Below are 15,372 nucleotides of genomic sequence, written 5' to 3'. Positions count from 1 at the left end.
ACTCTGCGGGAAGCATTCCACCATCAAGGCTGACTGAATGGAGTGAAAGGAAATTGCATCATCTATGGCCTGCCTCATCAGAGCCATTTTCTAAAGCCAACATTTTAATGGGATTAAAATGTTTGGGAATTTAACACCTTCCCGCCTGGCCTATAGCAGATTGACGACCGGGTGGGACACTCCTTCTTGTGACTGGGTGCCATATGGTGTCCTGTCAAAAAGGGTGGCGTGATCTGTCACCGGCTGTGTCCACAGGACAAAGCTGATGATATATTACAACATCGATAAATTGCCAGTGTCATGTGACCGCTGTGACCAATCACAGCAGATCACATGTCAACCGTATACAATGGATGGCTGTGATTGGTCAAAGCAGTCACATAGTACAGACAGGGCCCATCGCAGCCCATCTGTATAATGTGATGAGCTTTGCCCAATCACAGCAAATCATAACAAAAAACTGAATTAATCAGTTTAATTCAGTAACAATGATAGCGAATATCAATGAAATACATTGGTATTAGCAATCATAATGTGTAAAAAAAAAATCCTCATCACTTGCCCAGAGTAGTTCAATGTTACTATGGGAACATTATAGTGCTTTGATTATGATGTGTTGAATGAAAAAAAAATTGTAAAAAAAAGAAAAAAAATCATGTAATAAAAAAACATTTGAAAAAAAATTAATTTTTTTTTTTTTACATACTGTCATCAATCAGTGTCCCTGATCACTGACACACCAGTTATATATTAATGCTTTACTGGACTGCTGACAATATGTTAAAAATAAATAAATAGTGATTTTTTTTTTTTAATTTCTACATTTTCAAAAAAATAGTTACAAAAAATTACAACCTCCAAAAAACTCACCATGCCTCTTACTAGATACCTTGGACTGTCTATTTTCCAAAAATGGGTAATTAGGGGGGTACTTGTACTATCCAGGTGTTTTTGGGCCTCAAGAAATTAGATGGGCCGTCAGTACATCTGGATTGATTGATTGTCAGATACAGTATATATACCATGGTTTTTGGACTCTATAACTTTCCTACAGACTAAATAATACACACTAATTTGGGGTATTTTCACCAAAGAAATGCAGCAGAATACATTTTGACCTAAATTTATGAATAAATGTTATTTATTTGCAAAATGTTATAACAGAAACAAAGAAAAATGCTTTTGTTTTCAAAAGTTTCATTTTTTTTTGTTTATTTAGCAAAAAATAAAAAACTCAGTGGTAACTAAATACCACCAAAAGAAAGCTCCATTTGTTTGAAACAAATGATACAAAATTTCAATGGGTACAGTGTTGCATGACCAAGCAATTGTTATTCAAAGTGCAACAACACTGAAATCTGAAAATTGGCCTGGGCAGGAAGGGGGTAAAAGTGCCCGGTATTGAAGTGGTTAATATTAACGGGTTTCTTATCCCACTTACCACACAGTTCTCCCTCATCAGAATCATCTCCACAGTCATCATTGCCATCACACAGTTTCTCAGGAGGCAGACATATGGAGGTGTTGTTGGCACAGGTGTGAGATGGAGGTTTGCACACTAACATGTCGCAGTTCTCTTCATCGGAGTTGTCCTCGCAATCATTATCGCCATCACACACCCAAGCTTTACTAATGCACCTTGCTGTACAAAAAAAAAAAAAAAAAATAATGAATGATACATACATTAACAGCATTCATTAAAGTACAGTCAATAGTGCTCATTGTACTCTGCTATATTCCTTATACATTTTTTACATTGCCTGACTATATACTGCAAGTGATCTGAAGACTTATATTATATATAGGATAATTTAGAACCAGTTGCATTTCATAACAACCAATCAGAAATCAGCTTTTATTTTTCTGAATACTGTAGACTATAGGCCAACTTTTAATTTGTTGTCACACCACTGAATTACAATATGTAATTATAAAAACCCGTCAATTAAAAAAAAAAACCTTTGTATTTTCCTAAATAGTCTATGGCCTGTCTTGGAACAGGCACTGTAGAGAAACACAGATCATATTAGTTATAGCACAACTAGAATTCAACATGTATGTCCTTTGTCCCTGCTGTCCCTGAAGGACTGGAATATTGGCCAATATCTAATAGGTGTTAATAGTTCCACGGCAAATGATACTACAAAATACTGTTAGTAACACAGTGAGATTCCTTAGCGCCCTATGTAACTATCCTCACCAGAGTCCTTGCAGCCAAACTTGACATTTGGGTCACATGCGTGTGTTACACCGTCACAGTTCTTCTCATCACTAGTATCCATGCAATCTGTATCTCCATCACAACGCCAGCGGCTAGGAATGCACAGCCCATCCAGACGACACTGGAATTCATCAGTATGGCAACCACCAGGTGGACGAGTTGCTGTTCACATGGTGAAAGATGGAATTCAAAATTGTCCAATCACAGGAAAAATACACATGCACATTGTTCAAGATTTAATTTAAACATTTTAAAATGACATTAAAGGTGAAATTAAGACAAACAGTTACACAAATGAAATACATATATGGGGCTGTTTTACTTGCAAAGGATTTGTATTGTTGCCTATCCTCTCCTACGATTTACACAGCCTTACCACACAGCACAGCCAGAATGGTGGCCTGACTCTACTGCAGCTCAGAAATACAACTAGGTTCTTCGTCTTGCCCCCCAAAACGTGAATAGACAGTGAAGGAGAAGCAGCAGACTCATGAACTCATCCCTCTGTCATGCATTTCAGGAGGCTGATATAAAATCAATTTCAGGTACTCCATTATTGTTTAAGTAGCATTAATAAGATAGGGAAGTATATCATATTTACTTGTTTTAAACTTTTTTTTTTTTTTTAACATTTATTCATTTACTTTCTGGTTTGCAGGCATAGGCAAACAAAGTTGTACTTCCCAGGAGTCTTCAGGAGGGGAGGAGGGGCTCTCAGTTAAGCACACCCTCCTTCCTGTATGCCTCAGCTAGGGGCAGTTTGACTCTAGAAAGTAAATGTATCATCTGCCTTACTCAGGATAGTCATGGCCAAAAATGCTGGCGGGGGGTGTTAAAATGATTTCTCAGCAAAATAAAGCATGAACGCATAGATGGATAGGGGAGTTTGCTTTTAATAATAAAATATATTAAACAAAGTTTGTGGTTAGTGGTGCTTACAGTAGACACAGTGCAGGTCTGCATTAAGTTTTTAGTTAATTTCTCGGGTTTGTTTTTGTATCATCAGGCAGACAATCCTGACTCCACGATGGCATAATACCTCCAAGTAAGTCAGTGATAAAAACCCAAGTTTTAAAAAACATTCAATTGCAAATGACATTCCTCAGCAAATACAGATCATTAAACTAGAGCATTGAAAGCAGGTCAGGCACAACAATTATTTTTCAGATCTTTGCTGACACATTAAATAGTACTTCTGAAATACTTTGTTTCAGTAGTAGTGCTGGGTGTGCAAATGCATTGCCATTAGTGTCAAAAAGTAGTTGTAAAAAAACAAATTCCACATTTTCAGTGACAGAAATATTTAGGGTGCAACTTGTAACATGCTCCAGACCTGAACCCCGCACCTCAATTTTCTCCCTCTCTGTGAAAGGGGGTGGAAGATCCCTTCCCTACACCCACTGTCACATTTTTAAAACGGTGCAGCTGTGCAACAATCTTTGCATGAAAGTCCCATCTTCCACTGTGACAAACCGCTTTAGGTTTTCAATGGACCGCAAGCATGTGTCACCACCCCACCTCCATTCTTTTCATAAGTCTATGAATGAGCATTAAAACACTGCACTGAGTCTTCCCTGTGTGCTTTCCCCTTCTGTAATCCCAACAAAACACCTTTCCAGGCTACAAAGTCTGAATCGTTTTAGACTTGCTGCATTGTGCAACGTAGTAGTGCCTGATAGGATCAAAGTGCGCAACCTCCCATTTTCACCTTCTGCTGCATGAAGGATTATGGGAAGCTTATATAAAGATTAATGAATGTACTTAACTATCAATGTTGGAATGTATAGCTTTCCAAGCATATACAAAATCATTAAGCAATGCTGCTAAAAATCTCTCTTCCTTATTCCTTTTTCTTGATGGCTGTCATCGCAGGTTTCAGCCAGTGTAAACAATGTTTTGCTTAAATTCAGCATGTCTGCAGCCGAGTTCTCATCAATAGGATTCTGTGCAATTTTATGTCTTCTGTGCAAGCAGCCATACAGCAGGATTTCTATATTGCACAGCTGTAAACACTGGAAAGCAGACTGCCCACTGCTACTCAATTCCACTTAGTCTACTGAAATCAAAGGTTCCTTTATTGTTCTCAGTCTCCAAACCCTTTATTTAAAAGGACAACTATAGGCAATTTTATTTAAATTTTAGATTGAGCAAGGGAGGGTTATAAACCCTGTCAGATTTGTTTTTCCATTTTGGAGATTTCTGTTCACTTGCTGTCCCATAGCCAAAAAAGTGAGAGAAAATCCCTGCAAATTAACGGAATTCCTTGGGAACCCCAAGGTCATCAGAACTAGTATTCCCATTTCCCCCCTATCACTTTTCTGGGAACAACCCAAAACTTGGGATTTTCTTTCCTTTCAATGATACTGTTAAACCAAACAGAGAGGGTTAATCTTGATAACATGGGCACAGACAGCAAAGACTGACAGGGGTTCTAATCCATCTCCACAATACCCCTCCCCCCCAAAAAAAAGGTTTTGCCTCTAGATATACTTTAAGCCTTCCAACGTTGAAGACATTACATCAAACTGATAGTTGCTCTTACTATTAATGGGAGCAGAAAGCAGAGAGGCTCAATGTAATCAATGCTAAGTTTACACTGGCAAGGGCCTGTACGGACAGCTCTGAATGCACAAAGAAATGAAATGCCCCCCCGCAATATGTCATTACACTTGTGCTCCACTGAGAATTACAAGTCCCTCTGTCACGGTAGTTTCTATTCATTCACGGGTTTCTGAAAGGACCATGCCAATTTCATATCAGAGAGGAGCTAGCAGGGAGAAGAACCCTTGGATTCTGCAAGCAATTTGAGGGTGAGGGAGCTGTGCACATTAACTATATTTCATGTTACACCCAAAATTTGGTTGTAACATGAAAAATTCTCAGAAGACTGAATTTAGCTTTTAAAGTGTTACTAAACCCACAACAGTAAAATCAGTCTGTATATGCAGTAAAGCATGCTTGTTATACTTACTGTGGAGCCTCAGGGGTTAATCCACTGCATTGTGTAAAAACGTTGTTTGATCCTGGCTTCTCTGATCCTCCCCTTCTTCCAGTGCCCCCCTCTTATCTCCTGCTAAGACATATCATGTGGAGTCACTCTGCACATGCTCAGTTTGGTAAGTATTGCTAGAGAGGTTTTTTTTTTTTTTTCTTGGGAGAGTGCATGTGATCAGCACAGGGCCAATCAGCACTGTCCAGACAGATGTCGGGGGCCTGTATCCTCCTAGTGCAGAATGAAAACTCCTCCTACAAGCTTTTACATGTGCTTGGCTGGACACTGATAGAAGTTACAAGACTTCCTCAGTATACTGCTGACGACAAAATGTATTTAGCAGTTTATATTTACTAAAATAATTGCATTTCCCTGTTCTGTGTACTGTGGGAGACCAGATATAGTGAATGCAGGGTCCTGGGTTTAGTAACACTTTAAGGGTTTAAAAAAAAATACACAATTGAATTAAACTGTTTTCCAGCCTTGAGTAAAGATTTGTCTTTTAAAGATATGTTAGAATACTTTATTCCAACATTTCTCAGCTTTGTACAGTATGTTCATGTCTGTACTCAGCCAAAAAAGCCATTGTAATTCAATTGATCTAGTCCGTGAAACCATGACCTAAGTATGAGGATTCGTGATTATCTCTATTCCCCTTCAGCTGAAATTGTTTTTCTACTGGCAGCTAATCAGAAATTGAGGGATAATGTGATTGTATCTGCAAAGATTATGCAAAAGCCAACTTTAAAGCAAAATGTCTGATTTCCACTCGGAGTTTTCATAGATGCTATTTAGGAATTTTCAGAAAGTTATTTTATAAGAAAAGAAGCAACTAAAAGCAACTATATACAGGTACTATTAGGTAGGATAGCATGAGGAATGGCATGGTTAAGGCTAGACACTGCAACATAAATACTAACATATACAACAAAATATATGGGCTGTACAGGCATATTGCACAATGTGGTTTCTCACCTTGATTGGTGCAGTTGGCATGGGTTTCATCACTGTAGTCCCCACAGTCATTGTCCCCATCACATGTCCAGTGTTCTGGGATGCAACGGCCACTGTTGCATTTGAACTGGGTGCTGGAACAAGAGTGACTGCAGCCATCCTCGTCACTGTTGTCTCCGCAATCATTGTCTGAAGGTAAATATCAATAGTTAATTAACAAAGACAACCAAGGAATTCTTCAGGTAAGGGTAAAACAAAGCAAGCAAGCTGATTACAAATAAGGTTGCAAAGCACCATAGGCATAGGAAGCACTAATATTTTAATGAAGGAACGCTGTCCTAAATCATTCTTACAGTGTACCTGATTGATTTTCTGATAAAGATAATATACTTGTAAATAAACCAGATTTGCAGTGAGATGATATCATGAAAGACGTTTAGCAAAACTATTAATTTTGTTTTGACTTGACAGTAATGGGGTCCAGCTTAAATTAAAGCTCATGCCCATTTTAGATACAGTGCCACGAAGTTCCTCTGGAGGTCCCAAACCCATGCTACTCCCCTCATTTACAACCATTTGGAAGGCCAGAGAATACCATCTGAAAAATGAATGGGCCTATGCATTATTCCGACAAGGACATGGCCAAAGAAATTTCTTGGCAAATCTTGGAATAGCAGAGCTGAAAATGTCAGTATAGTTTAAATTGTATCCTGAACAGTAAAGGCAAAGCATGGAAAGCATGAATACCAGAAAATACTGACTTCTGCAGTGAATTTACATTTAAGTTGGAATTCAGCCAATTTTTTAGTAGAGTGAAGAAGAGTTGGAACCACTGCTATGTTTTCACTCCTCCCTCTCTCCCTCCATTTCTATGAAGAGGATTTGCCCTCACTTCCTGTTCAAGTGGTTGTGTTAATCAGGACAGGACTTGACAGGAAATCCCCAACAACAGTGATTTGAATACCAGTGGATACCAGAAATTAAATTTGTTAGCCTACTCTAGCCAAAACATTTTTTGCTGGAAATAAACATTATTTAAAATATTGGTTTCTAGTGTAGAATAATAGAATTACGAAAACTTAATGACATACAGGACAGAACATGCATTAAAACACAAACACTGCAAAGAATTTGAGGAAGAAATGAACTTTCTCAGAAGTCAAAATGCACAGGCAAAAAGTTAAAAGCAATAAGAGGTTATTCCCACCCTTATATCATATTACTAAAAATTTACTTTATTTAATACAGTAGGGAACCTGTCCCTACTACTGGTGACCATTCTCTTAGGCTGGACATACAGTATACAATTTTCTGTACAATTTCCTTTAAATTTACCCTCAATTATGTAGTGCAAGGGCCTGCCTAAATGGATACGCCTGAAAGTGTTGTTTAGGTTTGACCTCATATTATATGCTTTTTTGGTAAATCTAATGCAGGCCATACTGTACATGGGTTGAATTCCGAACAAATTTTCTTTAGAAAATCGGAAATTGTGTGCATTTTGTAATCCGATGGTGCCAACATTGATTTCGAAATTCAAACAACCAAGCCTTCAGTTTCACCATATGTTGTTACAGAAAATAATTTTCGTGGCCAAGAATTTTCTTTTCTTTCCAGGTCATGCTCATTTCTTTTTCGTTTATATTTCTCACACGATTCTCCCATCATTGATTTAAAATTCATCAATGTTTCAAAAAATTTCCAACATGCCCGATCACTCAAATTTGATGGCCACACAAATTCGGCCTTTTCTGTGACCCACTAATGGTGCAAAATTTGAGCGAACATTTTTAGAAAAGATTTTCAAAAGAAAATCTTTTGTAATTCGACCCGTGTATGGCCGGCTTAAAGGAACATTGTACAAGAATAAATGTAAAAAGCATATAATATGAGGTCAAACCTAAACAACACTTTCAGTTGCATCCAATTAGGCAGGCACTTGCACTACATAGTTGAAGGTAAATCTAAAGGAAATTGCACAGAAAATTGTATAATGGATGGCCAGCCTTACTTCGCACTGTCCCACCAAACCTCTAATCATTAGATACAGCTGGCACTATCCATGTCAGTAAAAAGCAGGCACCTGGGCTTAATTACAAGCCAAGGACACTCAAAGCTGATAGCTCAGTTTTCAGAAATTGTTGGCTTCAAATATCTCTAGGGAACACCAGAGATGACATACTGCCCAGACGTCATGGCCATTATAAATCCTTTGCATGTTGTTAAGTCTTACCCTCCTGTCCCCCAAATTAATCCCCCCTAGATTGTGGTTTCCAAAACATTTTTTCATGTGTTTACAACTATCACAGCCTTTGTAGTGTAATACTTAGATGCACATACAAACTGTTTCAGCATGCTCCGTGTGGTATCTTCCAATGGTAGCTGGCACTAAAATATATTTTTCTACAAGGCAATCCTGCAAAAACATTCTACACCCAACAGTGTCCCACCAATAGTAACGGAACATGTAACACCTGCACTTTATGTTCTTTTTGGGAAACACGAGTGTACAATAAACAGATATTTGGGAAGCACAACTTTTTTTGGCCTTGTTTGAGGGTGTTGAGCAAGAAACTATCATTAGAAAATCTCACCACTATAATCTGCAAGATGTAAGAATCCAAGGGGAGATCCAGAACTTAAATATCAGTTTTGGTTACATTTGACCTTTAATATTGGAATATTGGTGATGCAAGCAATGATGATGTACAATGTAGTTTTAAGCAGGGTGTAATGTCCTCTAACCTGTTGCTCCGAGTTCTGGCACATTGCCTTATTAAACTTAAACACTGATGCCACTAGGAAATCTTAGCTGCCTACAAAACAGCCAAAAAATTAGAAGTACCAATGGGCAGACTCCACAAATACCATTAGTAAGCAAGAGAATGGGTTTTCACCTGATCAAGGATCACTGATGGGAGCTTGTCATAACAGATAAATGAGCACTGCCATTGGTGAATTACATATATATAAGCAAGAGGCCCGGAATAAGCATGTATGCAGAAGAGTGAGCAACAAGGGATTAGCAAGTTCCAGAAAAATTATGCCATGACAGCTCCCATAGTTCTGTCATGCCAATAAAGCTAAATAAGCATTGAGAGACAGAGAAAAAACAAACTGTTGAAAAGCACAACAAAAGGCCACAAAGATAAAGCAATGTTCTTTGTAAAAGTATCAAGAAGGTAGCAATAGAGAGTGCAAGACAAGAAAAATATCAAATCACTTGATAGCAGATATCCCCAGTTATTTAATAGATAAAAAAAAAGCAAGGTTGACATGATGTGAAAGAGATGATTAACTGAAACAAAGGCTTAGAATTAGGTGTCAGTAGAGAGATCAGTCCCTGGTTCACAACCTCCACCCCATCTCAGCCAGAGCAGAAAGAGGCAGAGATATAGCAAGCTCTACCAACTACAGAGAAAGTGAATACAGATTGCATAGATCACTACATGCACCATATCAGATTGGAAGATATCTCATTTTATGCATGGGCAGGCCTTAATTACAAGCTATCTCGTCTACTGAGCACAGTATTTCCTCTGGATTTACAGCAAGCCGACTAATGAATAAGCCACTTCTTTCTCTAAGCTATTTCCATCACCAACAATGACTGATTTGCTCTCAATAATTCTAATTCCTCTTTGTAGTTTAAACTAATTCCTTCTCTAAAACAGGTCACTGGTTGCATTACATAATAACTGCAACAGCCATATGACTGTAGGAAATATAATTACCTGTAACAAGAACAAATTTGGAAAATGAAGGCCAGCATCCCCCAAAACAGATATTTAGGAATTGAATTATTGCCAGCAAGCTAAATCACATGCCGGCATCTTATGTTTTTCAGAAGTTTCAGTGGCAAGAAGTACCCACCAGAGTGACTAAAGCCGGTCTTGTTGAAGAAAAAACTGGGTAAACTGGGATGCCATAACTGCCTGGATGGTCATTGGAGCACAAAGTAATTTATAGGTTCAAACATCTACTAATCTAGCATAGTTAGCAAGCTTGCCGCAATGAGTAGGCAGCGTCCCTCAGCATTTACTATACTGAATGGTGAAGTGCAGCTATTGGAACTTACACACTAAAGAGTAAATAAAATAGAGATGAGCCTGTGTCCAGTTCAGACATCCAATTATGTGAAAGGGAATGGGATTGCAGGCCGTACCCCCCCCCCCCCAATACCAGAACATTCCCCAAATACGACCATTAAGAAAGAAACCATTAGGCCGATTGTGGTGAGAAATGGCCACGGCACTTTATTGGTGTTACACAAAATAAACCATTTACAAAACTACAATAATCGTTGATGAAATATAATAAAACACCTTCTTCTGGCTCAGTTATTGGAACTCGAGCCATCACATAAAACATCTGCACTTCTGAAAACGTCCCCCCTGACTCCAAGGTGACAGCACCACAGAAAGTGCGCGCGACAAAAAAAAAGGGGGGGGGGAGCTCTTCTGCTTGCAGGCTGGCCACTGACCCAAATGATCCAGGTGCCCCTTATATCCTGTCAGCCAATGCTCCAGACACTTCCGTGACTTCCGATTGGATCCCAGGAATTCTGCTTAACAAAATTTAAAGGGGCCAACACCAAACTTTCCCACACATAACAAACCCACCATTTACCACTACAAACAAGCCCATTTGAGAGGGGAGGGGGCAGGGGGCGGCTGCAATCCCACGAAAGTGGTCCCAAAGGTTTGTGCCCATCTTTGCCATTGTTTTCACATCAGTTTACATTTTAGCAAATTTAAGCTCAGGGAAGCTTCAGCCATTTTTTCCCTTTAGTAAATTAGGCTGTATTAGTGTTTATAAGCAACAAACATCGGCAGTGTCTGCTGAAGCAATTTTCTAGTATGCTGTAAGAAGCCTGTTGCTTAAATGTACAACCAGCTTGGAGAAACAGCAATTAACTCAAGTTGGTAGGGTGAGGCCATGGAGTTGTAATGTTACCCTAGATCCTTTAGATAAAATGCAGAAAAATGAATTGTTTGCATACAGAGCTGCTTGCATATGTGAAAAAACAACATCAATTTTATCAATGTCATCATCAGACAGCACACGAAAGATGAAAGCTGTATGATCAGCACAGCTAACACTGCCTGGGCCATAACTATATAAGAATATCATATAGATAATGAAGGTGCATGTTCATCAGTGACAAAATGGGACTGGTGACCAACTCTCACTTTTTTCCAAAAAGGTGTAACACCGAGCACTAAAACTGTCTACTTTGGATTCCTGGAATGGATGGCAGACCTATCAAACAAATTTACCAAAATCAATTTATTAAAATTACAGACAAATTGCCTAGTTACAACTGAAAGCCCAGCCCAAGAACCTTTCAATTTGCTTATCTTGGATCTACTCTAGATCCTAAATAAGCGCTGCAGCTGCTGCTATCCCTAGCTGGCTGTATGGTGCATGTTGACCTATGCACTAACCGGGAGACATTGGACAGTTCATTTCGTCAGAGCCATCCCCACAATCCTTTTCTGCAACAAAGAGAAACCAACCAAAGACAAGACATTCAAGACATTAAAGACACAGAACAGAAGAAATCATACAGAAACTATTACAAATAAAATACACTGTAAAAGTTGACACGTGGTTATTAATCTATTAAATGTAAGTTGTGTGAAAAAGAATATAAATAGTGTAAAGGAGCATGACGATGAGAAGGGACAATGAAATAACACAAAAAATGTCTACATATACATGCTGGATTTTGTCAACATTTTACCACATGAAAGCACACTTAAAGCCGACCATATGTATAGGCATATTTAAGCAAATCTGTTTTGTAGAGGAATATCTTGTGTTTATTAAGACATGTTCATAGTTGATTAGGGGCATATGGAAAACTTAAAATAACATTATAAAACGAGGTCAATCTGTCACCATGGCTACTAGCCTGGATTTTTTTCTAAAATGACTAGATAATTATACTTAGAAACATATATCCCTGATAAAATAATATACGACAAAATATATAGTGGGGAATGGCCTATGATCAATCAATATGATGTCTCGAATTTATAGCAAGACCCAATGTTTTACCATAAGCATTGTTAAGCACTGGTGAAGTGTAAGAGACAGACTGAAGAATGAAGACGCAATGGGGTTTATTTACTAAAGCTGGTTCACTCAGAATCTCATGCAGCTGTGCATGGTAGCCATTCAGCTTCTTACCTCAGCTTGTTTAATTAAGCTTTAGTAATAAAACCTGTAAGCAGATTGGTTTCTATGCAGAAGTGCACAAGATTCTGAGCGAAACCAGTTTTACTATATAAACCCAAATACCCTGTGTGTTTACTTAGAAGTCAAATTACATGGTCAGCTGAAACAAATTGACAAGTCTGCTTGTGGAAAATGTGGGTAAGATCACTTAGGCACTGACAACTTTGGTCTTATGGGACCCTGGTGATGAGACCTACCCCAGTCAACTTCTCTGGCCCTGCTGCTCCTACAGAACACAACGTAAATGAACAATCTAAGAAGAACATGTTTTAAATAATTCTTGTGACAGGGGAGCCAACCTGGAAACAAGTGGAGGCATCTCACCATTGGATCAGTAAACGAATTGGGAGAAATAATTCAACTAACCTGTATCTACCAAATACAATCTTTTGGGTTTATTGTCCCTTTATTTGACCTTCAGGCTTGTATCAGAAACTGCACCAATTGCAGGCTTCTTGGTAGGTTTCAAAGTTCTTATCGAGGAACCCTCTCTCTAATGTTTCAGCTGATTCAATTAAAAACTATTCCTCATAAAAAGCATGGGTAGGAATAATACTGAGAACAGAAAACAAGGCATTACTTAGCAAAGCAGTGTGGGGCTTAAGTCTGCTCAGATGTCTAAAAAAATAAAACATCTTGATTGACTTCCTAGCCATTAACGTCACATAAAAGTCAACATTTACCTTTGGGTAAAATTGTCCTACATGACAGGCAGTCATGGGAAGTCTGCACTTATCCTAAGTTTGTATATGACATAACAGACTTCACTTTTCATCAGTTTTTAGCAGTCAGAAAAATGAATGATTTTTGACTGCTTGCTGTGGGTCATTTTGCACATCACTTTTAGTCACATTGTGAAGGCCAAAATTAACAAAACAGATCTTATCATCAGAATGACAGGACAGTCTCAAGCCATTCTAAATGAGAAGAGATGATATGAAAAGCTGAAGGACAAACAACCATTCCACTTACCATTATCACAGCGCCAGTTTATGTTAATGCATCGGCCACTGTTACAGGTGAACTGAGTAAGAGGGAAGCAGGTTGGGTAAGCTGTAAAGAAACAAATGCTCACATAAATTAAAGGAGAAAAATAAAACAAGCTGGAAATATTGTAGATTTCCCTCAGACCTGTTGGAAAAAATGGAATGCTAGATAAAACTTCAACATGCACCAATAATTCACTCATGATAATACCTCAGTTAGGCAAGTCTTTACAGAGGCACTCTACTTGAAACTTGTATTTTTTTTAGTTTTTGTATGTGCAGAGCAGTTACCTTTTTTATACGATTTTTAATTGCTGTCTGTGTCCTCTTTTGTGATTTTTATTCTGTCAGTCAAAATGATTTTATTAAAATTTGGCAACTAATTTACTATTGTTAAACAACATTGCCACCAATTGGACATTTAGGTCTAATTCCCAGAATTGCATATTGGAATATAAATATATATATATATATATATATATATATATATATATCTCAATCACACATACATGGTAGAGGAGCAAATAACTTAGAGAAGAGATGAAAATGATTCTCTGATTCTCCATCCCGATGCAGGTATCTTCCTGGATGTATGAACTCCAGCCTTGCACAGGAATTTTGACTTTTCTTAGACTTTCATATGCTTTAAACATGTTCCAAACATGCAATCCAAAGTACTAAAGCCAGGAAACCAGTATTGTAAAAAGAAGGCTAGCAAGAGCAAACCTCAAATTTCTCTTATGACAGTTGATCACAGATTGACAATATCATGCTTATAAGGTCTGCTTGCTGTGAAATATATATTTAACAACCAAGCTCATCAACAAAAGTGATGGTGACAGGACTGGGAATTTAACTAGCAACACTAGCAGGGGGGGTTTAGCAGATACAGTGGTTTTTTAAGGTTTTTTTTTCTTTTTAATGAAAACTGAAAAAGGGACGACCAAGCTTGGCAGTCCTACAGTTTGTCACAAACCCGGTCACTGTCACTTTTGTATCTGGAACATATTGGTCTGCATGGTAATGTAGAGAAATACTTGAATAATACTATGGGAAAAAATTAGGAAATACATATACTGCACAATATCATTAAGTGCAGTAACCCAATACCGTGATCAAAATGTAATATTTTTCAACACTTAAAAGTAATTAAAAACTAACAAAATTGTAAATACAAGGCACAAAGTGAGCTGAGAGCATACCAGTGCTCACTAATACAACATCACACAGCAACTAAACAGAACACAGACAAGTTGAAAGGTTTTTTTTCTTATTAGACCTAAGTGTGGTCACCTAAATTTGGTCAACTACCACAAAATCTTTACTTTCAAACTTTTTTTTACATATTTATTGTAGGATATTTAGATTTTTGTACTCTTCAACATAAATTTTGTAGATTTTAACATAATGCCAGCTTTAGGTCTGACATATTCAACATCTCTGAACATCACTATCTCACTAAACCCTTCCCATAATAAACTGTAGATCAGCCATATGCAAAAAAGGTGGACCTTAAAAGGGAATGAACGGGGATAGGCTAAGTAGGCAGGATTAGTATTAACCTTCTAAAATACTCCAAAACATTTGGACTACAAGAAACAGATGCATGCCAGTCCCATATATCTGCAGTTTATTTTCTCGACCACTACTAATTGCTATTTTAGCTTTTTTAAAGCAAGACTAGAGTGACTGATAGACATGTGCCCCTTTACTGGTTCTGGAGCTATAAAGCAAGGTATATTCACCAACTAGAACTAGAATGTGAAATAAGGGGTGTTAACTTCTATTGGGGATTTCTAATTCCAATCTATGGCCTAATGACACAGCTCTTCTCAGATGCTTAGGAGACAAGTCAGTAAAAAGGAGAATAGAAAAATGTACCGTGAAGGTAAACTGCAAACTTAAAACATTCAATATGTCTGTGAATCAATCATTTATTCTGCTACTTCACATAAAGTCAATATAAACATTTTCAG

General features: G+C 37.9%; 1 protein-coding gene across 2 annotated transcripts in view; it reads right to left on the bottom strand.

The window, feature by feature from the left end:
• Positions 1 to 15,372, bottom strand: part of LRP1 (LDL receptor related protein 1) — a 441,174-nt gene that overhangs the window by 148,226 nt on the left and 277,576 nt on the right. For both annotated transcript variants that reach the window (XM_089681129.1, XM_089681140.1), the window contains exons 19-22: positions 13,383 to 13,463; positions 6,189 to 6,356; positions 2,201 to 2,383; positions 1,442 to 1,642 (exon numbers count right to left, since the gene is read on the bottom strand). In XM_089681129.1, the coding sequence (XP_089537255.1) occupies positions 1,442 to 1,642; positions 2,201 to 2,383; positions 6,189 to 6,356; positions 13,383 to 13,463 (633 nt within the window). The remainder of the gene's footprint in view (positions 1 to 1,441; positions 1,643 to 2,200; positions 2,384 to 6,188; positions 6,357 to 13,382; positions 13,464 to 15,372) is intronic.

Source organism: Staurois parvus, unplaced genomic scaffold (genome assembly GCF_062004578.1).
Source record: "Staurois parvus isolate SC_StPar_1 unplaced genomic scaffold, SC_StPar_1.0 ptg000017l, whole genome shotgun sequence".
NCBI lineage: Eukaryota > Metazoa > Chordata > Amphibia > Anura > Ranidae > Staurois > Staurois parvus.
This window is presented reverse-complemented; position numbering and strand designations above follow the sequence as displayed.